Source organism: Rhinolophus sinicus, linkage group LG17, assembly GCF_036562045.2.
Source record: "Rhinolophus sinicus isolate RSC01 linkage group LG17, ASM3656204v1, whole genome shotgun sequence".
Classification (NCBI taxonomy): domain Eukaryota; kingdom Metazoa; phylum Chordata; class Mammalia; order Chiroptera; family Rhinolophidae; genus Rhinolophus; species Rhinolophus sinicus.
The window spans coordinates 444,649-471,429 of NC_133766.1; the positions used below are offsets into that span (position 1 = coordinate 444,649).

Consider the following 26,781-nt stretch of genomic DNA (forward strand, 5'->3'; position numbering starts at 1 on the left):
GGGAGGCTGGTGTGACAGCGGGAGAGGAGTGAAGAGACCAGGGCTGCCAAGTCAGTGAGCAGTTCAGGCTCAGCCCCCCCCACACAAGAAGGCCTCCCCGAGCCCCCAACCCCCAGGAGGGACGGGAGCCCTTTGGGCAGAGGTCAGGGCCACACGGTTCTGTGCAGCACAGACCACGCCCATTCCTGGCCGGGGTCCAGCTCTGGCCAGATCAGTGCCACGCAAAAAAGCATGTGGGTGATTTTAAATTTCTTCTTTATTAAAAAAGCATTTTTCTGGGTTTTTAAAACTTCTCCAGCACATCATTTTTCCCTGCCCCTTAGCTCTTCCTTCTTGCCTCCTTCAGCCCTGCCCCCTGTGCCTCTGCCGGGTGGAAACCTTTGCTGCGCGCAGACCCGGGGGCCGAGGGCACCAGGCTGGGGGGAAGGTGGTCACTGGTCAAGAGGAGAAGTTCATTTGCACAAAAATACAGACCGTGGAGGATGAACCAGCACATACACGTACGGGTTGATCTACAACCCACATAAAAAAAATAGACCCAGTTGTCCTTTTACATTATACAAAATAATATAGATTTTCTGGACAGCACGCACCCATCCGCACACGCACACGCACGCACACGCACGCACACGCGGTGCCGGGCCCCTCGCACGTCCGCGCGCGCCGGCGTCAGTAGGCGAAGATGACGTGGTAGGTGACCTGGTGGCCGTTGTCCCAGGCGTAGAGCAGCCGGTCCCTGGGGTTGTAGTCCACCTGCGTGGTGTAGGCGTACTCGCTCTCGAACAGCAGGCGCGGCACGATCTGCGTGTGCGTGTGCGTGTCGAAGGCGTAGGCGATGCTGGCGTTGCGCTGGCTGCGGCTGTCCACCGCGTACAGGACGCCGCAGATGACGAAGCCGTTGCCGTACAGGCGCCGCCGCAGCCCCGTGCGCCACGTGGTCTCCTTGCGCGTGCTCAGGTCGGCGGCGTTGAGCTTGCTCAGCACCATGACCTCCTGGCTGAAGCCCGCGTCGTCCAGGGCCGCGTAGATGAGCCACAGGCCGTTCTCGTCCACGGCGAAGTCCACGTCCGAGCGGCCCTGCCAGCTCCAGGGCGCGGCCTCCTCGTAGGCCGCGTCGTGCAGCGTGGCCCAGGCGGCCACGTAGCGCTGGCGCAGGTCGTACTTGATGATGTCGCGGGTGAAGGCGCGGTTGTAGTAGAAGGCGCCGCCGTGCACCACGTGGCCCGTGCCCACCCAGCTGTAGGGCAGCTTGTAGGAGTTGCTCCACCGGCCTGCAGGGTGACAGGGGGGCAGCCCCGGTGCTCAGGCCCGCCGTCCGCAGCCCGCGTCTGCCTCCGGGCTCCCCCACTTTCTGCACCCAGCATCCTCGCCTGTCACATAGAAATAACCCCTCCCACTCGCCCCACGGAGCTGCCCCAAGGACACAGGGGCTACCCCACGTGAGCCGTCAGGACCACGGGAAAGGGACCGGTTCCCTACAGCCTCGGGCCCAACTCCAGGCCATCGCACGTCCCCGGGCTGGGAAGCAGGGCAGAGCTCAGAGATGGGAGAGCAGACCATGTGAGGGGGTGTGGACGGTGGGTGTCCTGCTCCAGGGAACGTCCTGTCACCACCCAGAGACCTGGCCGTGACTAGGGCAGAGGACAGTGGGGAGGGAAGGACGGACGGACCCGGGGACCCACACACGCACCCTGTTTGAAGTTCTCCAGGTTCCGGAACTCCACCAGGGTGTTGCCATAGTAATAATTGGTGACATAGATCCGTTCGTCCTTGGCCAGGGCGTCCTTCATCCAGGCGCCTTCGTTCCGCCCGTAGGTGTTCTGGGTGGTGGGCCCGGTGATGGTGGAGAGGGTGTCTTTGCATCTTCCTGAGGGAAAGGGGGGTGGAGAGGTTGGGATGATGGAAGAAGTACCCCCAGGTCTCTGCTGGCTCCCCCACCTGGAGACTGAACTCCTGGGCAGGTCCAACAGCCCCGTGAAACCTGAGCCCAGACATGTCTCAGCATTGGTGCTGCCTCTCATCCATCCTACACTCGGCTCCATCCTGACGCCGTCCTGAGCCACCGTCACCACCATGCTCTGCTCCTGCTGCCTCTGACTTCCCAACCCTACTGACCTGTCCCCACGGATCACAGCTCCAATTCCTTTTCATCCATCCAGCTCCCACCGTGAATGCTCCCGCTATGAATGCACTTTCTTACAGGACACTTCCTCTTCCATCTCCGCATTGCCACCCCCCACACCGAGGCACAAGCAGAACTTCTGAAACTGGGTATGACCAGAGGTGAGGACGCTGCAGGTGTGACCAGGAACTTGGAGCTCCACCAGCTCCTGAGGGGCCCCGAGGGGCTTGGTCCAGGCTGTCTGGGGCCCACGCCACTCACGGAGACCAGCCCTGACTGAGCAGTGAGTATTTATGCCCCCGAGGCCAGCTGCCAGGTCCTAGAGAGCTGTCTTCAAGGCTGTGTCCCCATGACTGCTGTCAGCAGGATGTCAGGGCCCCGTCTGGGGAACTGGAGGAGCAGGGAGCTTGCTCTGGCTGTGGGCACCTCCTTCTAAGGTCAAGTCTGCCTTAGTGGCACCGAACTCAGCAGTGTCCTGCGTGCTCTTGGCGAGACCTGCTGCCAGCAGGTTGGGCTCTAGGCCAGGTCGAAAGCCTGCAATGCTTATATGCAAAGTTTTCATTGCACAGGGCCCTGAATGACATTGAAACCACGCGTGACCTCAGGGCACGTGCCCTTCCTGTCTTGCATTAGTGGGTTTTGGAGGAGGGGAGAAGCGAATGGAGGGGGCAGTGGAATCCAGCTCTTACAGCTCCAACGCCCCTCCTGGTGACTGGCACCAGCGCAATGCCCCCCACCTGCCACCAAGCCTGGGGCACAGACGGGCGAGAGTGAGCAAAATGATTGGTCCCTGACATTCACCCACCACTGAGGAACGGGGGCCTTCAGCCCAGATTTGGGGTTCTCTAAATTCCAGGCCACCCCATTTCCAGATTGTTTTCATCTGTTGGCATCTGTTCTCTCCCCCACCCATCAGTGGTGTAGGAAGGAGCCCAAGCTGGCAGAGGGATGGACATGGTTTCGCTGGCAGGCCCCCGTCAGGTGCAGTTGGCAGGGTCCTGGTAGCTCTGTGGAGTTGACTAGGTCCTGGTCTGTAGTGGGAGGGATTGGGACTGTAAGATACAACAGAAGCTGCCAATCAAAGCCCCCTCCCCTGCCTGCGCTCTGCAGGAACACCTGTCATTCCTGAAGCTGAGGCGAGCCCTGCGTGACATCCCCAGCAAGGGACGTTTCTAATGTGCCCCTTCACCTGGCACAGAGGCACCCCCAGCTGTGCGCTATACTCCTGGTGTCTTGTGGGCTCTGGTCCTTCTCATGCAAGGACACCTCCTTTCTCGGCCCCAACTAATTGTTCTTCCCCCTTCGAGACAGCGAGGTCAGTGTCTTTCCAGAGGGGAGTCTGTCTGACCCCGAGCTGAAGTGACGCTCACATGTCACATAGGAGCTTGCGCTCAGTCCTGTCCTTCACCTGACACCCGAATGTTGTTCCTTCTTGGGACACTCTTGCGCCTTTCAGAATTCAGTCCCGACAGTCATCCCCTCCACCAGGCGCCTGGCTCCGTACCCCCCACCACGTGTCCCAGTGTGTGTTCCCCCGGCCACCCCGACTCCTGCTGTCGGCCCTGCCTGGGGCGTCCTCGCTGCCCCGGGAGCTGGTGACCTCACACATCTGCCACCCTTGGCCTGTGCTCGGCCACCTCAGCACCCCCTGACCCCCTCATCTTGCATTACTGAAGGCCCCAGAGGTTTGGGAGCACTGGGGCGGGGAGGCTGCCTGTCGAGTGACTCAGGGTGTGACGGGGACAGTTCCTGGTCCTGAGTCTGGGCGCTGTGGAGACTCTGGCCAGCACTGCCCGTGACAGCAGCCCTGACACGCCACACAGCCGGCAGGCCACCCCAGGCCCATAGCCCTGCCCCGCCGGGTGCTTTGTGGAGAGACATTCTTCCCAGGTGGCGGTATCTCCTGGCTTCAGCTGTGACAGGGGCTCTCCCTGCTGTTGCCATGCTGACTGTCCTCTGCCTGCGCCTCCCCACCCCCGCCCGACCCCACCAGCCCTTCTAAACCACAGCAGGAACTGCCACCTTGCACATCTGGGACTCCTCAGATGTGTGGCACAGCTGCTGGTCTCAGGAGCGTGTTGTGGGGAGCTGGCCGCCATCACTGCCGGCATCTACCCTCACCCCTGGCCCAGAGCTAGGCTTCAGCCAAGCACTGTTCAAACAACCAAAAGGTACTTCTGATTGACCTTTTTCTGGACTCTTTCTGAGGATAATGGTGCACACCTGGGGAGACGTTTAGAACTGTGGGGTAGGCTGTTCCTTCTAAAAGGAGCCCCCTTAAAACCATGTCTCAATTGCCACAGTCAAACTGCCAGATTCATTAAGCAGCAAGCGAGCTTACGGGCAGTGCACCAGGGCCGTGTCCATTTCAGCCAAACGACCGTTACTGACCTGACGACGGTGACCTGGCCACTCCCCTGCTCCCCTCTTCTGTCCTGGGGTTTCCCCCAAGAGGAGCTCCTTTGATTTTGTGACCTGGCAAACTTGCTGCAGAGGACGTAACTCGGTCAGCACCGTGTACCCACCCCCATGGAGAAGCCGGGCGCCGTCAGTCAAATGCCCGTGACACTGACGAGCGAAGAGGAGGTCTCAGCTCTGTGGATTCATAACATTTTAGAAGGTGCTTCCCACTCTTGTCACTGGCACATTTTGAAAACAGAAACCCTGGACGTTAAAACTGACCACTGGTCAAAGGCGGAACTCCACTTGCCTGTGAAGACGTCTGCCCAAGGCCCTCCGTCTCCCTCAGTGTTTCCATTCTCAGCCCTTTACCTGCGCAGACCGGAGGCCAGGCCAGGTACAGTGCACTCACCTATGACGTTCCGGATGCCATCTTCCTCCTCGGGGCTCAGGGTGGGGCTGGTGGGGGCTGTGCCCCGCCTGGCAGTGGCGTCTGTGCTGACTGTGGTGGGGGGCACTGGGGCCAAGTGTGCGCTCTCCAGAAATGTGTCCTCAGGAGCCACTGGCAGAGAAGCTGGGGTGGGAGGTGGCTGGGCCGCCCTGGTGGCCACAGTGGTGGCTGGTGCCTGAGGGGCAGCTGTAAGGTCTGCCTCCCCCAGGGGCTCTGGAATCAGGGTTGGCAGTGGTGTTGGCGATTGTTCAACTGAGGTGGAGACAGTCGGGGTGGGGGTACGGGGGGCCGAGGGAGAGGCCTCCGGCTGTGCTGAGGGCAGGGCTGTGGCCTCGGTGCCCACGTCTGTGGTCACAGCAGCGCCATGGCGGGTGGCACTGGTCAGCAGGTCGTTGTGTCTCAGGAGCTGATCTTCAATCAACAAATCCACTCCGCTGTCGCCGCTGAAAAACTCGTCTTCTGGGGAACAAGCACAGGGCCGTGTGTGGCTCGGGGACAACAGCCTTTAGATGACCCAGAGCAGGCGATTCATTGCGGGCTCATTCCCCTGTGGGATGCCTGACTCAGACATGGAGCCCGGCTCGGGTTAGACCAGGGTGGAGGGGCACGGAGGGAGGAAAGCTCCCAGGAGCCACTGCTTCGCCCCACTGGGGACTCGGGCCACTGGGGTCTGCGGCCCTAGGCTTGGGAGCCTGGGAAGAGGTCAGTCACCGTCCACCCATCACTGAGCAGAAATTAGGGAGCAGGCTCAGTGTGAGCAAAGCAAAGATGGCCTCACGGCACGTCTGTCAAGAGGTGGAGACACTGACAGCACAGACGGGGGTGACGGACGCCGTGGTCAGGGCGGACTGGGGGGTGGTGGTGCAGACATGCAAAGGCTGAAGGCGCTGAGGGACTTGGCCAAGCGGCTATGGAAGGGTGTCGGGGAGACAGACAGCAGCCGTGCAGAGGCCCTGAGGTGGGAACGTGCCCGTCGGGCTGAGGGCAGCGAGGCCGGTGTGGACGGAGCGCAGGGTGCGAGGGGAGAGTGACAGGTGAGGGCAGAGGGAGCATGGGAGCTGGTCGTGGGGGGCGTGGCGCTGAGCGTGGGCTTCCCTTTTTATTCTGCGTGAAAGGGGGTGAAGTTGGGGGTCAGAGAAGGAAAATGAGGAAGCAATGATTTCCTAGAGCAGACACAGGTCCAGCCACAGAAGAACTAATAGGGAAATTGGTAAATTCCATCTGCTCGGCAAAGACACCTCAAAGGAACTGAAAACGCAGACCACAGGCCGGGAGAAAGTGTCGGCCACACGCGTGACTGACAGGCACTGGCCCTAGAACGTGCAGGAAGCCTCCCGCAAACCAAAGGTGAGAAAAGACAATGGACATGGTTGGGTTACGGATGGGCAGAGGGATTCTGGCAGCGACGGGGTGGGCTTGACTTAGGAGGCCGAGGGGGAGGGCCAGGGAGGGGAGCCGGCTTTCTGGGGTGCTGGCAGGGGTGTGGAGGGAGAGATGAAGCAGCGGTGGGGGCGTCTCTGCCAAGTCACGAAAATGGGGAGGGGTGGTGAGTCTCGGTCAAGAGGCCCAGGAGTGAAGGGACAGCTGGAGGCACCCGTGAGCTGCCCCCACCCAAGCCTCAGTTTCTTCGTCTGCCCGGAGAGCCCTCGGGTCCCCCAGCTCTGTCGGGTGGCCTTCTGCAAGCCCAGAGAGGCCAGGGACCTGGCCCAGGCCACTCAGCAAGTGGGGAGGAAATGCAGCAAAACCTGGTGATGGCGTCTCAGGGAAGTCTCAGGTGACAGCGGTGGGCGTCACAGCAGTGAGCACACTGCAGGGGGCCTGTGGTCACCGCTCAGCAGTGGCTGCCCCCACCCGCCCCTGGGAGGCACCGAGACCCCACTCACGCTGCTCTTCCGTGTCGTCCTCCTCAGGATCCTTGGCTTTGTAGTAGGTGACACCCCGAATGACGGTGGGTTGGGAGGCTGGCCGGCCCCTCAGGTGGACCTGTCTGTGCAGCGGCCGCAGCGGTTTCAGCACGGCGGGCGGCGCCAGGGGCCCAAGGGAGCGGACGCCCTGGGACTCGGTCTCCTCCTGTAGAAGTCGCTCCTCATACTGCTCAGAGGGGACAGAGGCGGAGGCAGGTCACCCTCCGAGAGGCCAGGCAGGCCACACAGGGACAGGCCATCCCAGGGCACCTCCTCGGGGCCAGGCAGCTTCTGTGGCCTTACATGTGCTCACTGATTTAACCTCGTCCCGGCCACGGGGGAGGAGACCAAGCCACAGAAGGCGTACAAATTGCCTGAGGCCCCACAGCGGGTCAGTGGTAGACACAGGGTTTGAACCCCGTCAGTCGGGCCAGAATCTGCAGGTCCCCTCTCAGCCCTGGCCTAGTGATGCTGGGTGACAGGTCTGGTGGTCGCCAGCGTGGTCAGGCTGGGACACGAAACCTGGGGACCAAGACACATAGCCTGAAAGAAGCACTTCCGCCATCAGAAGGGACTGTCCCAACCCGCCCCTGCATCCAGAAGTAAGCCCCACGTCCTTGGCCTGGCGCTGTGGGCCCGGCAGGCACCTTCCACCCTGTCCTGCCTGCCCAGTCCCCCATCTCGTCACGGGTCTCCTGCCTCTTGCCGTCTTGAACTCTGGGCCAGGCTCCGACCTCTCTCTCTGGAAGGCCACTCTGTCTCCCCAGGCTACTGCTGTTGAAATCTCCCCGCTTATCCAGGCCGAGGACACGCTCCCCACCGTCTCGCTCAGAACTGCACTCCTGCCCCCCTCACGCTGTGCTGTGTGGCACTGCTCACGGGCCACCCAAGTCCCATCTCCGTCTCCTCACTGGTGGGAAAGTGGTTTGTGGCAGTGCTCAGGGCACCGAGTTCTGGCCAGCGGTGGGGACAGCTTTTGGACAAGGTCCTTACAGGGGGGCTGACTCAGTGGAAGGCGTCTTGCTCTCTTTCTCATTTCTCTGGCCTGAGATGTGGACAAGAGGGCTGGAGCTGAGCAGCCACCATGTGACCTGAGGGCACTCAGGGTGGAGCTCACTAGGGAGTTCTTGCCGCTAACGACACCCACCCTGGACCAATCCACCAGAGCTCCGGGAGAAGGAACAGCCGCCCCGCTTGTGCACACTGGACCCCACTCACTGCCGAACACGCCTGATGGATACAGGTCTGCACGCATCACAGCCCCTCCCCCGCCTGCCTCCCACGGGCATCATGTAAGGATGTTGTCTGGACTGTGACCCCCTAGGGCGGCAGAGACCCCCTTCGTTGATCTCTGATCCCCTGGGTGGATGTTCCTCGTATCTGTTAAGTTTTGAATCATAACAATTCTCCAGGAGCTGTCTGCATCTGTGACTGGCTCCAACATCCTGTCAGATCAAACGATGCCCCTTGGAAAGAAAGCCTCTGTCCCCAGATGCCTGGTGCCCTGAGGGGCACAGCAAGACCTCTGCGGTCACTAAATGCTCGCTGGCAGGGACCCAGCCACCGTGGCCAGCTTTGCACAGGAAGAAGCACGTCAGGCTCCAGGGGTGACCTTTAAAGTCTGGCCTGGAGGAAACACGGAGCCCTCGTTCCCAACCAGCCACACCCCCGAGTCTGCTCTGGTTTTCCCGTGACGAGAGACTTTATCCAGATGGCACAACAGACATGCGTTCCTGGCACCCAGCTCACAATGGAGACTGAGACCTGGAAGGCAGGGGACACCTTTCTGCCAGCGTCCCCTGGCTGGGGCCTGTGAGCCGCCCAGAAGAACCCAGTAGACGTGCCCTGGGCACCCGTCCCCATTCCTGCCGCCCTTCCCGTTTCTAGCTGGTGAGGTGACCTACGGCTGGTGGTGGTGATGCTGCGGCAAGCACCCATTAAAGTCAGACATGTCCCTTTATACTGTTTCAACCCCTGCAACACCGGGCAAGGTCGACACTATCCACATTTCCTAGATGAGGAGAGAGGCTCAGAGTCATGGAGCAATTTGGTTGAAGGGCAGTTGATTTAAGTGGCTGGACGGGCACTTAGGAAGTCGCAGGGCCATTACGTAGGCCCAGGGCTGCCCGCCTTCGGAGCCTGTGCTCTTCCTGACAGTCAGCCGTGGAGCCCACAGCTGTGACCACGGGACTGGCTCGTGCCCCATCCAAAACCTCGTCGACATGCCCTGGTCTGCAGGGCCGTGGTCTGGCTGCTGCCCAGCAGGCCTGGGGACCCCTCATTTCCCGCTGGAAAGAGCTGCCTGGGAGGCTGACAAGATGCCCCGCCCTCGACTCAGACGCCATCTAACTGCTGGACGCTGGTGTTCCTCTGTTTTGCCACAGCAGCTTGTCATTTCTTCATGGCAAACCCCAGGAACTGTCTTTAATCCCAGGCTCTCAGGGATGGGCGGGGCTCAGCTCTTCCTCAGCCAAGGGGGTGGGGGAGGACAGCACTCAGCCGTGCCTGAGAACTCACCTCACCAGGGACAGCTGTGTGGGCGGCAGTGGCCCCACGAGCTTTGATCCTCTGTTAGGCCTAGGGTCTGTTGTTTGACGTCCACTCCTGGCTCCCACTGTCCCCACTCCCAGCCTGCCCCCAGAGCCCCTTGCCAACCCTCCAGGCAAGGACCTTCTGGGGGAGAGGCCTCTAGCAACTGCCACCCACCATTCTGAGAAACCTTGGTACCACCTACAAGAACCCTGAAAACAACCAAACCCAGATGCCCCCTTTACCCCTGTCATCGTGGGGTTCCCTCCAGGGACAGAGGGACAACAGGGAGGGGAAGAGCCCAGCCTTGGGCCCCTTCTGGGCCTGGCTCTGCCCCCCACCCTGGGCTGGGAGATTCTGCTAATGTCAGCAGTGTGACAACTGGGGACCTCAGAGGGAAAGGGCTTTGCTGAGCAAGGAGAACAAGATTGGTTTGGTTTGCTGTTAGCCCTCGGAAATCTGAGCTGGGAAGTTTGAGCTGAACACACCACATAATGTGTCATTGAGACGAGGGTGGCGCTCAAGCCAGAGGGCAGGGAGCACGGGTGCCACTGGATGGGCTGTGACGGGGCCGTTCGGCCCCTGTGGGATGCGTGGGGCTTCCAGGTCCCCTGCAGCCCGAGTGACCGTGGCTCTTTGGTGTATCCGCCCTGCTCAGGGGTGGCCCACCAAGGAGACTACACACATGCCCAGTAGCTGGCACATGAGGACACTCAAAATGGGAACACACACTCTTTGAAGGAATGTGTTTCCCAAAGCATAAAAGTAGCCATCACGGGGAAGGCCAGACAATGACTGGCCATCCTTGTGTGGGGTTTCTGGTTGTGGACCGGTTTGCTGGGCAGGTGCTAGCATCACACTGTCTTCAGCAGACCGGCCTGCTGTCCTGCCTCCGGGTCCCAGCGGCCCCCAGACTGCAGCGCCATCACCTGCGGAGCATGTCTGCCCAGAACCAGGCCACGTGCTTCTTCACTGACCCCAGGTCTCAGTGACGGAGGCCAGACTCCCATGGGGCAATGCCATCACCCCTTTCCACAGCTGCCGCACAACAGTTGCAGGGCCCTGGCTGTCCCTGTCCTAGGCCCTGCCCCACGAATCCCTGCGCACTGCTCCAGGGCAGGGGAACCCTGGGGCCCACCTGGACTCTGCCCACCACCCCCCGTGGGGCCTCCTCACTGCTGCCCCCTGGTGGCCAGGCGCCGTCACCACCACCTGCACACCTGCTCGCTGGTGTGTCCGCGTTCTTGCAAGTCCTGCCACCAAAAGTACCGTTTCCCCCACTCCTGGGCTAGCTCCCAAATTAACGCTAGTTTCTTGGACGTCGACTTAGGGGATAATCCAACAGATAGAATCGTAACACACTGAACTATCGGCGCATAAACGCAACTTAGTAACTGGAGCCAAAGGAAACGGGCGCCAAATGGGGAGGTACTTTGAAGCACGTAGGTGTTTTGGCCTCGCTCCAGCCCCATTAGACACTGGCCGGTTCACGCACGGTGACGTCGTGCTCGGGACGCAGCGGGGTTGGAGAGTCCCTGCCACCACGTCCCGGCGGCCGAGCAAGGGCGACGGGCGAGCGTGCCTGGGTCTGTCTGCTCATCTGCGAAGGGAGGTACCGGCCTCTGCCCGCACCCTGGCGCCGTCCGCGTGGGTAGTGACCACAGCGCAGTGCGCTCTAAACTCCCTGTAAATATGCCACATGGCTCACCCACCGTTTCCAGACTGGGGCACTTTTGAGGGCGGACGGGCTGTGAATAATTATGCCCGGACAGTGGGAGTGAGCGGGACGGTCCCTTACAGGTGACCACGTGTCCTCCTTCCAAGCGCCTGGGGTGCTCACTGAGGCGGGACGAGAGGAACGGAAACACCGGGCCGGAGTGCAGTGCCGGCGTCACACCTGCTCCCTGACCTCAGTGTTGGGTCAAGGGGTCAGCCTCACCCCATGAAACCCCAGGTGACCCGCGCAGGTGTCCCACGCATGAGGTGGGGCCAGGCCAGGGAGGGGCTCGGAGCCCGGGCTGGGGGCGAGCGCGGTGCGGTGCGGGGCCGGGCGGTACCTGTCGGTGCGCGTAAGCGGCCGCCGCGTCCCTCTGCAGGGCCGCGCGCATGTCCGGGGCGCCGTCCGCGCTGCGGGAGCAGTTCTCTCTGCCTCGCTTGCTCATCTCAGTTCGAATTTCCTCCATGTCCTCTTTGATTCGCTCGTTTTCCTTGGTGAGGTTTTTAGAAACTTCCTGAGAAGAGAAAAAAAATTAAGAAGAGGACCCAGTAAGGGGCTCTGAAGAGAAGCAGATGGCAGCCCCGCCGGACAGGCCGAGACTCCGGCCACGAAGCGACTGGGGTGTGTCTGGCCCTGTGCTGAGGACGGGTCCCGGGTCCCAGGTCCTCTGGGCAGCGTGGCTCCAGCGTGTCCCCCTGCTGGAAGCACTGCCCACCACCACCCAGTTTTCCCGATAACCTGTGTGTCTAAGGTTGAACGTGGCCGAAATGAAGGCCCTAAATATGCCTGGGCTTCTGGTCCTGGGGCGGGGAGATGACAGCTGTCGGGGGAGGGCCCGCACTGCAGGACAAAGGTGACTGGCCACGCCAGGTTCTGTGAGTGGCACCTATGAGGCTTCCTGAGCTCAGAGTGAGGGCATGGACTTGGGCACAGAGGTGGCGTCCTGCAGAAGGGGAACGCCGTGTGGGGTCTGTCGGCCAGCTCAGTGGAGCCCTTTCTCCTCAAGTAATTTTTGAGATGTTTGCTATTCTGAGATCTAACATCGTCCGGCGTTGGCTCCGTCCCAGGGTTTCTGACTTTACATGCCATGCTCCCTCTGGGTCCTGTTTAGGAGGGTGGTGGGCAGCAGGGGGGTCAGGGCCAGGTGCCTCTGCTTTCCATCTTTAATGGACAGACAGGAAGTGGAGCCGCTCGGAGGCTGCCAGGCATAGCCCACAGCCTGGCAAGATGCTGCTACGTCCTGCGTCCTAGACGGGAGCCCCGATGACTCAGAGCTGGGGGTATGCATATGTCCAGGCTGGCGGTGACACCGGACGCTGCGGCTCTGGTGCCCACAGAGCCCCCTCGGTCTTGTTAGAGCACTGGTTCCAGGCTCCAGAACCGCTGGCTGTGCCCCTTCATCGCACTGGGCAGGCTGGGCGTGTCCCGTGGCCTCAGGCCGTGCCAGCCTGTCCAGATCGCAGAGTTAACTGTGAGAACTGAAGCCCATGCCAGAGACATCTCAGGACGGCCCAGACGAGCGGTCACTCCTGACGGTTCTCGGGAGCAGCCAAGTGCCAGCGTTAGGAGCAGGGATTCTGGGGATGGTTTGTTTCATATCCCAGTGCTGCTCTTGCAAGATCTGTGACCTTGGGCAAGTCACTAAGTCCCTGTGCCTCAGTGTGCCCACGTGTGAAATGGGGACAATACCAGCACCCTCCCTGTGGGTCGTTATGGGGAGTAAAGGGGTTCATGTGAGAGGACGTGCAGGGCACAGGCTAAGTGGCTGGGAGTTTTCACAGGAGACAGCTGGAATGGGCCCGGAACTCGCGTCTCGCCTTTCACTTCACAGATGAGGGAACTGAGGCCCAGGGCAAGGCTGTGACTGGCTCACGGTCATTTAGATCAACTGGCAGGGCTGAACCCGGCCTGTGCTTCCTGAGTGCACTAGCCATGGCTCTCCAGCTGCAGCCAGGACGTCAGAGGGGACAGGGCATGCACATAGGAAGGCATGGAGACGTCAGAGCCCTGCAAAACCTGCCGGCCGCTCAGTGTGGGCTGAGGCCAGCAGGAGCTGGTGAGACATGCAGGAGCTCAGGCCCCACCCGGACCTGTGGGTGAGCTGCCTTTAACAAGACCCAGGTGAGCCCCAGGTGATCTGCGTGTGTGGGGCGGAGCGTCTGATGCGCAGGAAGTGGGAGTGGCTTCAGGAGAGGCCATGGGAGTGAGAGGCTGCTTTACAGGCGCCGGGGCTTTCGGGGGCCCTGGCGGGACCCAGCGCTTCTGTGGGTCCCTGAGCAGCTGCTGAGAACCGCGGCCCAGCGTCCCCCTGGTTCGAAGTGTTCCTTCGCTACTAATGCATTCAGTTCAGGGGCCAGTTGGAGGCCAGGCCGACAAGGACCCTTCTGTGGTGATGACCAGCCTCCATGAGGAGACGTCAGCGAGAAACGAGGAATGAGACGGCATCTGCCAGTGACAAGTGCTGTGGAGGAGGTGAGTCAGGCTGCGTGACAGGTGCAGGGGCTGCCCTCAGCACGGTGAGTGACGTAGCTCGGGGGCCTGGGGTGTGTCCACTTCCGCTGCCCAGCAGACCCAGGCCTGCACTCTGGGTGACCCAGTGGCCTGGCCTAAGTAGCCTTATTACCCAAACAAGGCCCACCCAGTTCCTGAGTGGCTTGAAGGAGTTGGCACTGGCTGCGAGGCCCCTGGTGCGGGCAGCTGACGTAATCTGAGACCTTTTTGGGGTCTCCGAGGAGCCAGTGTTTTGGGTTTGCACAGAGGAGGGCAGGAGGCAGGCCCGGCGAGAGCCCTGAGTAAACACCAGGCTGGCGGGGCATCACCCACCGGCCGCCATGTGCTCCCGTCCTTGGGCCCCACTCACCCGCACCCTGGGGGCAGGCCTTGCAGGCCCCCCCTCACACCGAGGGCCTTTGCAGGCACTTCTCAGGGGCACAGAGGATGCCGCCCCCCCACCCCCCAGGCACTCTCCAGGGGCAGAAGGGCAAATCCTGTGACCTCATGCCTCAGGCTCGGCTCGGGACAGCTGCCGCAGTGGCAATACAGCCGGAAGGGCAAGTGCACACAGAGGAGGGAGAGAGGGAGATGGGGCAGCCACGGCGGTTGGAGACCTGGGGACTCTGTCATGAGTCCCTGGGGGAGGCTGGGCCAGGGGACCGAGAGGTGTTCACAGAGCAGGTGTCACGCGCTGGAGGGGCCTGCGCTGGGCATGGGGTTGCTGAGAGCAAGCCCACGATGCCAGATGGGGTCAGGGCCATAGGCACACGCAGGCGCCAGAGGGCTCGCTGGCTGGGGAGCCAGGCTTAGGAGGTTGGGGCACAACTTGAACGGGCCAGTGGGGGCAAGTGGGTGAAGCTGTCTCCTGGGTCCTGACTGCGTCTGTACCGCGTCCAGCTGCTGTGTGTGCCTGGGTGAGAGTAAGCCAGAGACATTGGGGCCTGGGAAAGGTGACCAGGGTACAGAGCTTGGCAACCCTCAGTGGTCTTGTGTGTCCAGCTGGAGCAGGGGTGGGGTGTGGGGGGCCGTGCTGCTCAGAGACACTCAGACACCTGCAGGCGGAGACCACGCTAGCTGCAGCTGGACCAAACCACAGCCCCAGCCATGCGGCAGGCGTGGGCCCCACGTGACCTGTGGGCAGAGGGAGCAGACTTCCTGTGAGAGTGACACGAGCAAGTGTGGGGTCACTGGACCCAGTGGGATGGCTGGAGTCCAGCAGCTCGCCTCACCCTTCCCTCCTCCGAGCTCCCAGGACACAAGGACCAGGTGGCCGGGGACAGCTGACAGCTGTCTCCAGCCGGAAGCAGCCGGTGCTTAGGCGATCGGACAGGCTGACAGAACAGGCCACAGCTGACAGAGACGGGCCGGCCTGGTGTGGGGGCTGCCAGCTGCCACGTTCAGTCGCTCCCTCCCACAAATAGCCACTGAGCTCTAGCCCACATCAGTGCTGGCTGAGACCTGGGCAACAAGGTGACTTAGCCCCAGACCTCCGGTGAGGAAGGCCCACGGCACGGGGCTCAGCGCGTTGTTGTGTGGTTGGTTCTGTGTGGAAATAGAAGGTATTTACACTTACATTTCACTGACTCCCTTTGTCATCAACAGTTTACCTGCTTTTGGATGAGTGTTTCGTGTACATTTTTTCTTTCCAAAGAGCAGAATGGGTTACCTCTACTCAAGATACGTGCTTTCTGAAGAAGTATTGCGATGCACTCTGGGGCTCGAGCAAGAGAAAGACATGGAAAGCCCGCCCCGTCCTTACCTCCTCCAGCTGTCCCACCCGCCCCACCAGCCTGGTGGTGACGGAGTGCAGCTTCAGGAGGTCCAGGCCGTACAGCGCCCCTTCCAGCATGTCGATGACGGTGGAGAGCTGCGGGACAAGGGCAGGGTTAGTCCAGGGCTGACGACCGGGGCCGCCAGGAGGCCACCAGCCAGGGCCCGAGCAAGTGGGAGAACCTGCGAGAACAAGTGACGCTGTTTACACCGCTGATTAAGTCTGTCCCTTGCACGCACGTCTGTCTTCCCCACTGGACTGTGAGTCCCTTGAAAGCAGTGCCTACTTCGTCCCCATTTGTCAGCGTAGCACCTGCCCACAGCACGTGGTCTCTCCATGCTCAGCAAGTGGCTTGTGAGCTTCCACGCCAGGCGGAAATGCTTCTGAACACTCAGCTCCATTGTCTACTGGAGGCCTGGGAGACATCACGTTTCCCCTTAGCGCCGAAAGCTAAACTGACCCCCGGGGAAAGGAGACCAGTGACCATGTCTGAGGTGGCACCCCACCGCTCAGTTGCCCCAGTACGTCCTTCCTGCCAGTACGGAGCCGCTGGGACGAGGGTGGCTGTGGGGGTATCCGGGGCTGGCCGGGTACAGGCACTGTGGGCAGGTGACAGATGCCGAAACTGAGCTCCCTGCTGAGGGCCCATCCCAGCACAGTCTGCTGGGCACACTTCCCCTTCTCTGTCCCCCCCCACTCCTGGCCTTGCTGTCACGTGGAGGGTCCAGCTGTGAAACATGTGTTTGGAAGGTCTCTCCCTGGCTGGCAGAGGCAGCTGAACCCTGGGTAGGGGACACGGAAGGGTGTCTGGTCAGCATGCAGTGTGACGACATGCCGGTTCCTAGGACATGGTTCTGCCTGCCTGTTCCAGGAGCCCCAAGGGCCCAACCCTGTGACCCATGATAGAAAGTAGTTTCAGGCAGACCTGCGTCTCCGGGAGTGGCTGAGTCCCGGGACACTCACTGTCCATTTAAACACCAGTCTGCTGAAAGGGGTGTCGGTGACCACCAGTGGTGAGGGCGTGCCAGGCGCCAGCACACAGCAGCGCCTTCCACGGTCACTCATGGAGCCCCGAGCCTGGGTCAGCCATTGTCCTAGAGGGTCCTGCATACTGGCATCTCGGAGCAGCACAGGTAGATGTGACTCTGCACCTTCCAACGGGACTGAGGCCGGAAAGTTCAACATGTGGCAAGCAGTGCAGAGCTCGATTAGAACCCAAGTCTGTCTGACTCAGACCAAGCTGGTCCTACTGCCCCACGCTGCATGGGAAGGGGGACAGCAGGGCTCAGACGAGGCCCTGGCCACCTGCGGGGCCTCCCCACATGTGCACCCCGCTCACAGGGTCACAGCGTGATGACTGCACCCCAGGCCCCACCTCCCGGGCTGAGGGGCTCCCTGCTCTGGCCCTCGCCTTGTTGGGTGCACATGGGGCCCTGGTTCTCCTGGAGAAGGGCGGCCCCAGGCCCATAAGGAGAGGTGGGTGCACTGGGCATCTCCCTCGCACATCAGAGCTGAAGCGACTGGTTTGTCAGCTCATCAGCCGGGACCCACACGCAGTCCTGGGGCCCGGGGCCCGACCTCCTCTAAAGGCCACAGCAGGTCCACCTGCTCCCGGCCCGTGACCCCAGCCCTGTTAGCCCATGTCCCTCGGGCACCCCTCCCGCATGGCGCTGCCCCCCCCCCCCGGGGCCCACCTTCAGGTCCCGGCTGTCAGCCTCCCGAAGCTTCTGGAGCCTGAAGTCCCCCTCACAGGGGTTGAGGGCAGATGGCGGAGCGATGCAGGCGCATTTGCAGGACGGCCCAGACGTGACCGTCTCCACTGTGTAGAAATCCTCCTTCCTGGCAGCCCCCTCGTTGACCCTCCGGCAGGCGTCTCGGCCCAGGGGCCTCACCACACACTTGCACTGGCAGTCGGAGCCCTCTGACACGGCCTTGACCTTGTCATAGTCTCCCAGCAACTGGACAGACAGAGAGGACGGTGGGCGTGTGAACATGGCCCCCAGGGAAACGCTCCACCCACGGATGGAGCCCTCAGTGGCCTGAAGAGGCCATCGCAGCACAGCCTGCCGACTGTGACATTCCTGAAGGCACCGCTTGTCTTAGGAAGCCGTGTACTCCTCTGGGCCCCAGCACCCTTCCAACAGTCCTGCCCACCCCAGAACCCAGGAGTAGACTAAAGGAGGAGAGAAAGGTGCCCCTGCAGTGACCAATGCCACGGACAGAGCGCACCAGCCGGGCACCAGGCAGACTTCTCGGAGGAGGTGGTGTTTGATCTGGGCCTCGAAGGATGGGTTAGATTCGGGGAAAGGGAGCTGGGCGCACACAGGCCCAGAAATCAGGAAGGATCACTGAGATTAAGGCTTCATTTGGCTCCTCGAGCGGCTTCTGCACCTGAACCCCAGGCCCAAGCTAGGAGTGCGACCTGGCACACGTGCTGCAGTGTGAACCATCTCCTCCTGAGCCCTGCCTCCCAGCCCCCCGGGGAAGGAAACACGGACGGCAGGCTTCCTGCAGCCACCCCTGGGCACTGGCTGCTTCCTCCTGTCCGACAGACCCTGACCCATCCCAAGCCTCAGCACGGACACGATTCCCTCCCACCATCCTGTCCTGACCCGGCAGGCAGGTACTGAGCATGTTGCCATGGAAACGTTCCTGGGATGCTGTCTGGGGGGAAAGAAGGCTTGTTGTGTTTTTCTGGCAAAGGTTGGGTTTCTTCTAACACTAATGGTGGTTTTAGGGCTGTTGTCAAACACAGAATGGCTCAGTGGACAAAGGTGTGGTGGTTTGGGGTGACTGACACGGCTGTCTGCCCCCCAAGGCTCGCCCCAAATCCCACCTGCCTGCGCTGAGGCGCGCTGGAGCCCTTCCTTCAGAGGTGCGGCTCTGGGAAGCGCTTGCTGATGGCTGTGCAGGGCCCCGATGGAGGGTCGGTGGGAGGTTGCAGGGGGTGCAGGGCGTGTATTGGCACAGTTATGAAGGGGGGGCCGAGGAGACTGGTGGCTGATAAGTGTCAAGTGGAGCCGGAAGGAGCCCTGTGCCACAGCTTGGCAGAGGTGCCGGCAGCGTGACACTGTGGGGACCTTGCTCAGCCATGCCCCTTCCTCAGTCCCATGGGGACAGCAGCGCACAGCATCGCGCCGGCTCTGGGGAGCACTAGACACTGTCCCTGATGGCCTCGGGGTCAGGGCTGAGCCTCGTCAGAAAGCCGGGCGCTGCCCACCCCCAGCGCCAGCTGTTCCAAACCCGTGTCCTTAACTGTAGCACAGGAATAGGGTGCACGAGGGTTGTCAGATAAACAAGTCTTTTGTAAAGGGACACTTTACAGAGCTGTCCCTGTCAGCTGTCACTCGCCCCCTGCTGACCATCAGCCAGACCTGGTGGACCCACATGTCCACTCTTCCTCCCCAATCAGGGGGTCTTGTCACCAGCCCCTCTGGTCGGCGTCCCGTCACATTCACCCCGTGCTTCTCCTGGGAGGCTCACTGCTGCCATGACCCTCTTCCCATGGGGCGCACCATCCTCCCCCCCCATCCTGCCAGCGTTAACGTCCCATTCTGACAGCCACACACACCAGAGATGGCCCTACTTTCCACAGCCCTGAACCAAAACTCTTTGAGTATTTCCCGTTTCGTCTCTGCTTTCTCCTGATTCCATCAGCTGGAAAGACCTGGTGCCTGAGAGGACGGTTCATGTCCCTTCCCCTAAGAAAACGCTCCAATAAGTGAAAAGCCAGCGAGTGCCCTTCCCTCGGGCGCTGTCGGCGAAAGCCACCTCTCCTCTGGCCCCCACCCGGATGGGCGGCGGGCGGCGGGGACCTCAGCCTACCTGAGATAACACATTCTCCTGGTTGTCCGCCTCGTTCTGCAGCGTCTCGTCCGTAGGAGCGCCGGTCTGCGTGCCCGGGGTCTCGCTGGTCCCTTTGGGGTCAAGGCCAGACACGCAGCCGGGAGCCACACCCAGAGCCAGGCACAGAACCAGCAGCAGGAGCCTGGCCATGAGGGCGCGACAAGAGGGGTCTCTGCCCCCTGGGAGAACGGCAGGGGTCGGCAGGGTCCCGTCCGGGCAAAGAGTGAGGCGAGAGGGAGGCTCGGCCTGAGCCCGAGGGTGGCCGCTCAGAACGCCGTCTCCCGCTGGGTGCGGCCGAGCGAGGCAGGCGGGTGCGCCCCGGGGACCCTGGTCATCTCCTTCCCGGCGTGAGCAGCCCTGACTGTGGGCCAGCGGAAGGAGGAGGTGGCACGGCCGCCGAGCGCGCTGTCCTCCGCAGAAGGCTCTGGTGGAAGCTGGGGGTCCGGCAGAAGTGGTGGTGCGCGTCGGGCTGGCGGGTGGTGGGGCGCCTGCGGCCGCCCGGGGAGCAGGGGGCTCAGGGCGCACGGGACGGGCTCGGGCTGCTGGGCGCGGGCGCAGCCGAGCGCTTGCAGAGGGAGGGCGGGGCCTCTATTGTGCCGGCCGCCGAGGTGCAGCCAGTGACAGCGCGGAGGAGGGAGCAGCCGGGGAGCGAGTGGGGGGAGGACTCCGAAGCGCCGCCCCACCCCACCCCCGCCTCAGGGCGGTGCACACCCGCGGGGTGGCGAGGAGAGGGCGCCCCTTTCCTTCTTCTGACTGCAAATAAAGGAGAGAAGTGACCCTGAGCCAGGTGCCTGAGTTTTGGGGTCCCCTGTGGCCACTGTCACGGAGAGGAGTCAGTTTCCTGCACAGGAGGCAGGCGCGAGCCGCTGGGTGCTGGACGCCCCCATGCGCTGACCTGGGAGGGACAGAGCTTCTGCTCCAGGCGTCTCCCCAACCTGGCCCGCAGCTTTGAACTTGGCGCCTCAGTGGTTTTCTGGCCAGCCCCGCTCTGGAACCTGCTAACACCTCCCCCCAGAGGACAGCTGTTGAACTCCCAGCTGGAATGCGCCCCAAATTGTGTGAAGAGTGAGTACTGAGACAGCGGCTTTGTCAGTAAACCTGTGACACTGCGTGTCCCTGTGGGTGAGCTACTGCACAAGAATCAAATGATGGGCCAAGGGAATAGCTCTTACTATCCTCGTGGTTTGTGATAAGGTTCAGGGGCTGTCACTACATCTAGTAGACGGCCAAGAAGACATCCATTTTCAACAGTGATTCTGTTACCATGTCCCTTAGTTAGTGTCCCTTTTATAAACCTACCGTGAACCTTAACAGTGTGTGAATTTAAGGAAAGTGCCTTTGGAGACAACTGTCACCCTGGAAATACTGAATAGAGCCAGACCCCTTCAAAGATGGGAGTCCTTGGGAAATTCAAACACCTGCCTCTTATGCTAAAAAATAAGGGTTGTGATGACTGAAACTAAGGAGATTTCAGCTCAAATAAATGATCATAATTGACAGAAGTATAAAAATAATAACCATTATTAATGTATTTTAATTTTTTTTTTTAAATCCCAGCCTCTGGACAAAAATCCAAGATCTGGGTGTCGGGGCAATGGAAATGTCACACACACACACACACACGCACACCTCCATGTACGCTACAGAATCTTTTCTGAAAGTAGATGGGAGTAAACCTCTGTACAATATAACTTTAAATTCAATTAAGTGTTAAACATTGGCTAAGTGAAAGCAGCATGCTAGTTGCTCGACGTTTAATGAGAAGATGAGATAGTCCATGTCTTCCAGGAGGGATGGGTCGGCATGAACAGTAAGCAGATCAAGCACTCACGTTGTAAGGCAGGGTAAGAGCATTTCCCAAGGGGCTTGAAGAAGGAATAGGTCGCTTCTAGTTGAAAGGTCAGGATTTCACGACTAGTGACACTTGTGGATCTTGAGATGGAATATGTTTGCCAAGAAGGACTCTTTGTGGTTATAACTGGGCCCAAATTCATAAGGAAAGTCTAGCAGCCACTGCTAACAGGCCTCTCACGCAAGCTGAATTTCAGGGGAAAGCTGAACACTGACCTGCCAGCCTCCTGCAGGCTGAGCCAACTCTTACAAAAGAATTTCTGGAGTTGTATTTTGACCAATGTGCTGAGACCTGCCCTTCCAATCAGAGCTGCACAGCTATATCCTCATTTGCATCTTTTGTTGAAGATCAGAATGTGCAGTTCTGACCAGTCAAGACAGTGCTATTGGGACCAATCAGATGATGCAAATTTGGTTTCTTAATTTGCATAAAAATGGACCAATCAGGGACCAAGGCAGACACTCTATATAAGCAGGCCTCCCATTTGTCTCAGGTTTTCACTGGAGGCTGCGTTTCCCCAGTTTACAAACTGTTTACCTGAATAAAGTCGTCCCTTTTACTGCACCTCAGATTGGGGATGCCTGTTGGCAATGGATTGGTGGCAGTGACCTTTTGTTGACAATCCATATAGTCTCTCTCAATGATACTTCTTTCCATTCAATGAGGTGCACGGATGTTGTGGACACTGAGAAAGAAGACACCTACCAAGAAGGGCTCCTGGTGGCTAATTGGGCTCAAATATAAAAGCAGAGCATAGCTGCTGTTTCTAAACAGGCCTGTCGTGCAAGCCATGTTTCAGGGACAGGCCTGCACTGAACTGCCTGCCTGCACTGTTCCTGCCAGCTGAGCCAGCCCTTATAAAGGACTTCCTGAAATAGTATTTCAACCAATAGGACTGAGACTTTTCCCATCCAGTCAGAACTGTGCAACTGTATCCCTATCAGCATCTTCATCGACCAATCAAAGTGGCTCCATTCTGACCAATCAGGACAGCACCTTTTGGACCAATTAAACTTTGAGGATTTGCAGTCCTCATTTGCATGAGGATGGACCAATCAGGGACCAAGGTTGGGGCCTTCTCTCTGGATAAGTCAGCTTCACTTTCCCTTTCCATCAAAGACCCTTTCACTGGCTGAAGCTGAGACACCAAAGAGAAAATGCAGAAGCCGTCTCGCTGGACCAGACTGGAGCAGGTGGAGCAGATCAGAGCAGAGCTGTCTAGCAGGACAGGGGCCTTGTCCCAGGGCTGCCCCACAGCTGTGCTGCTTCAGAGCTGAGCTGTTTCCTTCTTCACTGCACCCCAAATTAGGGATTCCCATTGGCGTCGAATTGGAGCCAACAACCATCAGTTGACAATGTCATTTAATGTTAGTCTCATCCGGCAGCCTGGAGCCACGGGGGAGCCTGGGCTTTGGGGTCAGACAGATGGGCTTTGGGATCTGGCTTTACCATATTTCCTGTTGACCTTGGGTGAGTCACTTGACCTCTGGGAGCCTTGGTCTCTTCATGCCAACATGGGGGCCACGAGAATACCGTCCTCTGTGCTGCGTGCTCACCACGAGTTCTTTACCATTCCAGGCATGAAGCCCACCCCCAACTCTGAGGCTAGAAATAATGGGACTACAAAGATCATGAAAGTCTTAGGAAAGGGTAAGAGGGATTTTGCCTCGAGACACTGATACAAAGGTGAAGGTTACTTGGGGGCAGGAGAGATGATTCTAGTCCGAGCTTTGTGGTCCTGTGCTCTCATCTGGTTCTGTCACGGTGGGTGGTCTTGGACAAGCGTTTCTCCTCTCGCCTTGGTTTGCTAACATTGCGAGCCTGTTGTGGAGATTTGGGATGTGGAAGAACTGCCCGTTGCCTCCCACACTCACAAATATTTGCTGAATGTTGAATGATAAGGTAGTGATCAGTTATTAAAGGGGGATATCTCTCTGTGCCTCAATTTCCTTATCTGAAAAAGGAAATTACCATTTTTGATTCTGTGTTCTTTGTGATTTAGGTAAACAGGTTTTATTCCTTTTTGGCGTTTGCTGTGTTCCAGGCACTAACCTTTAAGAAGGGAACTCTACAGCTTGAGCCGGTTCTGAGGCGTTCACAGAGGCTGGGCCTTGGCAGCTGCCAGCCCCCAGCTTTTGTTGGCAGAGCAGCCCAGGCACGTCCTGCCCAGGGAGGTGCCGCCTGAATGGGGTGGGGGAAGGGGCTTCTCCGGGAGGACAGATGGCAGTCCTTGGCCTGACACTGACTCCTGAGCGAAAACCCCAGGGACACCTCACTCCAGACAGGAGGAAACCCAGCTATGTGCTCTGAGAGCCAACGCACTGTCCAAGGACACACCCAAAATAGTGGCCACGTGACAGAGGCCCCGCCCCAGGGAGCCAGCTGCTGCCGACATTCCTCCCCTCCTCTGAAACCTACTTTTTTCTGTTTGAAAACCCGACTCCTGCTTGTTCCAGGCAGCCTCGGGAGCTGCGCCACCTAACCTCCCTTCACCTCACTGATGTCACCCGTTTCCCTCTTATTCTCCCTTCCTCTCTTCCTTCTTGTAAGGAGAAGACCATTTGGAGCTGTCACCTGAAAGTGACAGGCGAGGTTCCTGAACAACCATGGACTGTTCGGTTTCTGCTCCTCAGGAGGTTTCCGGAGCTACACTTCTCTTAGACCTAGAAGGGTACGTCCCGTAACACACTGCCTCTGCATGAGTCCAGGAGACCACGTCATGTAAATGGGGTCCCCTGGGGCTGTGGGCAGCTGGAGCCCCTGCCACGGCCAGTGCCAGCGTCTCACGTGGTCCTGCAGTGCAGGGGTTGTTGCCCTCAGGCCGCAGGTGAGGAAGCTGAAGGAGAGACCAACCAGTGTATCCAGGGACAAAACTGCAGGACCTACAAGTGGCAGGCCAGCTTCGCTCTCCGTCCGCCTGATGCCCAGCTCACGCTGTCTGTCACACCCCATCCTCCAAGGTTTGACTTTTAAAACCCAACTTCAGCCCCTCACCCACATGCCATCTCCGACCACGTGTGTGCAAAGTGGCACGCCTGCGGAAAATTAACCGCCGCCTCCGGCACAAGCCATGGCAGTAGATGTCCCATCTGGGAGACCTGGCATCTAGTCCCCACGCTGCCACTCCAGCTGTGTGTGTGATATTGGGAGTCGCTGCCTGTCTGGGAAGTCACAGGCCTCCGCGTTGCCTGTTTGCCAAGAGAACTGGTTGGCCTAAGTGATTTCCAGGGTGGTCCCTTCAGCCCCAACCTTCTCAATGCTTTGGGCCAAGCAGCTTGATTTATTGATCTGTCTGTAGTGTGTTCCAGAACACAGCTGGCTGGGGTGTAGCTGCCCACAGAAAAGAGTTGTGCTGTGTGTGTCTGGAAGGCCAGCAGTTGCTGGAAAGCATTGAGTAGTTGAGATATGAGGAGTGTAGACACACCGTGCTTTGCGTGCCTCGTGCCTCCTGCGTTTCCTCAGCTATGACACGGTGACCATACAGCCATCGTGTGCAGTGTACACCTGGAAGGTAGTGGGAGCAGAGGCGGGGGAGGGCTGCAGGGCCGCCCGGATGGTTCGGCCCATCTGGTCCAAAGCGGTGGTCCCTGATCCTGCGAGCACGCTGGCGGCAGCTGAGGCTGCCTCCGTTCTATCGAGGAGAAGACAGAAACTCAGAAAGTGTCATAACTGGGCCACAGTCACAGAGTCTGGCTGGGAGCCCGGGCCCGGCCTTTGCGTGCTGGGTACTCTGGGGGCGCTGGGAACATTTTAGGTGGTGGCCCGGTGTTCACTAGGTTTAATGGTTATGTTTTTTGACAGCATGTTAGGAAAACATAACACATAAAACTTGCTCTTTCGTAGCTATTGCTTTGGAAGGGTCTAAATACACAAGTGAATTGATCTCAGTTCTATTTAAACAAAAGGCTTAAGTTGGTCCAGGTGAAATGGCAAAAATCGTGAAGGTGGGACCATCACAGATGCCTGAGGTGTGGGGACACCGAGAGACGATGCAGCCATGTCTACAGAGTCCATGGGGACAGCAGGACTGGCTCCGAGCCTCCAGCGCCATGTGTCTGGCTCTGGGCCCCTGGAGCCCAGTGAATGTGAGGAGCCGACCCACCTGCCCACCCCCACCTGTCTGCTCGTCCTAGCAGACGGGTGGCTGCAGTGTTTCCCTTAGGCCAAGGCAATGCATGTCTTTAATCTCTGGGTGTCATGTCTTCAGGGAGGGCTCTCCCTCTGCCACTGTTGGGACTCCAGGTCCATGTCCCCTGGTTTACGGCCTGGCCTTCCCCAAGGTCAAGCCCTCAGAAGTCCATAGCCTGGTCCTCAGTGGCGTCAGAGCCCAGAGCTCCCACTGCAGGACGGTTCTGTGCCAGCCCACAGGGGACAGGAGGTCAGGACGTGCTGTGGCACAGCTTTTCATGGTCCTTTGGTGGCTCAGTGGCTGCTTTGCGATGTTCAGACTGAGAGTAGAGTGACACCTGGTGTCTGGTGTGGTTCTGGGAACCCGGGGATTCCGGGTCTGAGCTCATCTGTCCTCCCGAAACCAGCTTCCCCTCCTTGCACGCCCCTGTCCAGGTGCAGGCCACCAGGCTGGCGTCACCAGTCACTTCCCTCGCTTCTCCTGCAGCCCAGTCTGCCCCAAGGCGGTCAGTGTGACTTGCGTTGATTTTAGAATCTTGCCTCTTGTTGGCTCATATTCACTCTCCTGGTGTCCTCACGTCTCTGTCGGGTTAATGTTCTCACAGCACAGGGCCGAGGCCTGGCCCTTCCTCCCCAGCTCCCCGCAGCCTGCCCGTGACGGGCCCAGGAGCCCCATGGCAGCCCCATCCTCCAATCATACTCTGGGCTTCCTGCAGCTTCCGCCCACGTGGGCCACTGTCTCGGAGAAGTAGAGAGAGACAAATAATAGGAGAGGTGATCCTGAGAGGGACAGAAGTGCCCCGAGGGGATGAAAGGCAGAGGTGAAGGAGCCTGTGCCAGGAGGCGTGACAAGCTCTGCGCCCACTGGACACCTTGGTTTACCAGGAACCACTCCCTCCCTCACCAGCTTCACAAATAGGTGCCATCACTGTTCCCATGTTACAGTCAGGGACACTGAGGCCCAGAGGGGGATGGGCTCATGTCACAGCCAGGAGGCCGGATCACCTGAAGCCTGCTCCGTAGCTGCTCCACCAGGCAGGGCCAGCAGGGGTCGTCCAGCGCCCTGCGGGAGGCAGGGTGCACCTGGCTCACGGACGGGAGAGGGAAGCTGGAAGTGACCCTGGCGACAGACCAGGGGCAGCATAGGAAGTGTCTGTCTCGTCATCATCAGCTCCCTTTCCATCTCCCGAGAGTCAGCCTGAGGGCACCTGGGTCTCCCGCTCCTCTATTTGCAACCCTGGAACGTGCTGGTGGCCCCAAGGGGGCCCTGGGGGACAGCGAAACTGGGGTTACACCTGCTAACACACTCCCCAGGGACAGGCTGCTTTCTAGGTTTTGCAGAATAAACTATGTATCAGTCAAACAATCATTCTTTTTATTTCTCTGGCAGCCGTGCGGCCAGAGACCCCAGGTCTCAGCTTTGAGGGCACTTGGCAGGGGCCGTGTGACATCCTCCCCGAAGACCTTAGGCAGAGGTGATGGGGTGTCACCTCCGGCTGAGCTGGCTGAGTTCCAGGTAGGTGACCGTTCATCTGCCTGTCACCTGGCTGCAGGCAGAGCGTCCAGTG

At 59.7% G+C, this 26,781-nt stretch overlaps 2 protein-coding genes across 3 annotated transcripts in view; one reads left to right on the plus strand and one right to left on the minus strand.

Moving 5' to 3' along the window:
• Positions 1-26,781, plus strand: part of LOC109435251 (uncharacterized protein C1orf226 homolog) — a 244,108-nt gene that overhangs the window by 99,032 nt on the left and 118,295 nt on the right. The gene's annotated exons all lie outside the window — the stretch shown is intronic.
• OLFML2B (olfactomedin like 2B) lies at positions 239-19,856 on the minus strand. Of its 2 annotated transcripts, none has more exons than XM_019712991.2 (8): positions 19,213-19,856; positions 17,082-17,345; positions 15,376-15,483; positions 11,464-11,637; positions 6,857-7,064; positions 4,935-5,429; positions 1,691-1,867; positions 239-1,271 (listed from the first exon to the last, which is right to left on the minus strand). In XM_019712991.2, the coding sequence occupies exons 1-8, from the start codon at positions 19,381-19,383 to the stop codon at positions 670-672; spliced, it is 2,199 nt and encodes a 732-aa protein (XP_019568550.2). In that variant the 5' UTR covers positions 19,384-19,856; the 3' UTR covers positions 239-669. The 2 variants fall into 2 exon arrangements, with proteins under 2 accessions (XP_019568550.2, XP_019568548.2); XM_019712989.2 differs by having other exon boundaries at positions 4,935-5,432; positions 19,213-19,855.

Excerpts from the sequence above, each read along its gene's own strand:
- OLFML2B (XM_019712989.2), bottom strand. The coding sequence starts at position 19,383 with ATGGCCAGGCTCCTGCTGCTGGTTCTGTGCCTGGCTCTGGGTGTGGCT. Across the intron at positions 7,065-11,463 it reads CCGCTTACGCGCACCGACAG|TATGAGGAGCGACTTCTACA; the intron begins GTACCGCCCGGC and ends CCCTCTGAGCAG. Across the intron at positions 1,272-1,690 it reads CCTGGAGAACTTCAAACAGG|GCCGGTGGAGCAACTCCTAC; the intron begins GTGCGTGTGTGG and ends GTCACCCTGCAG.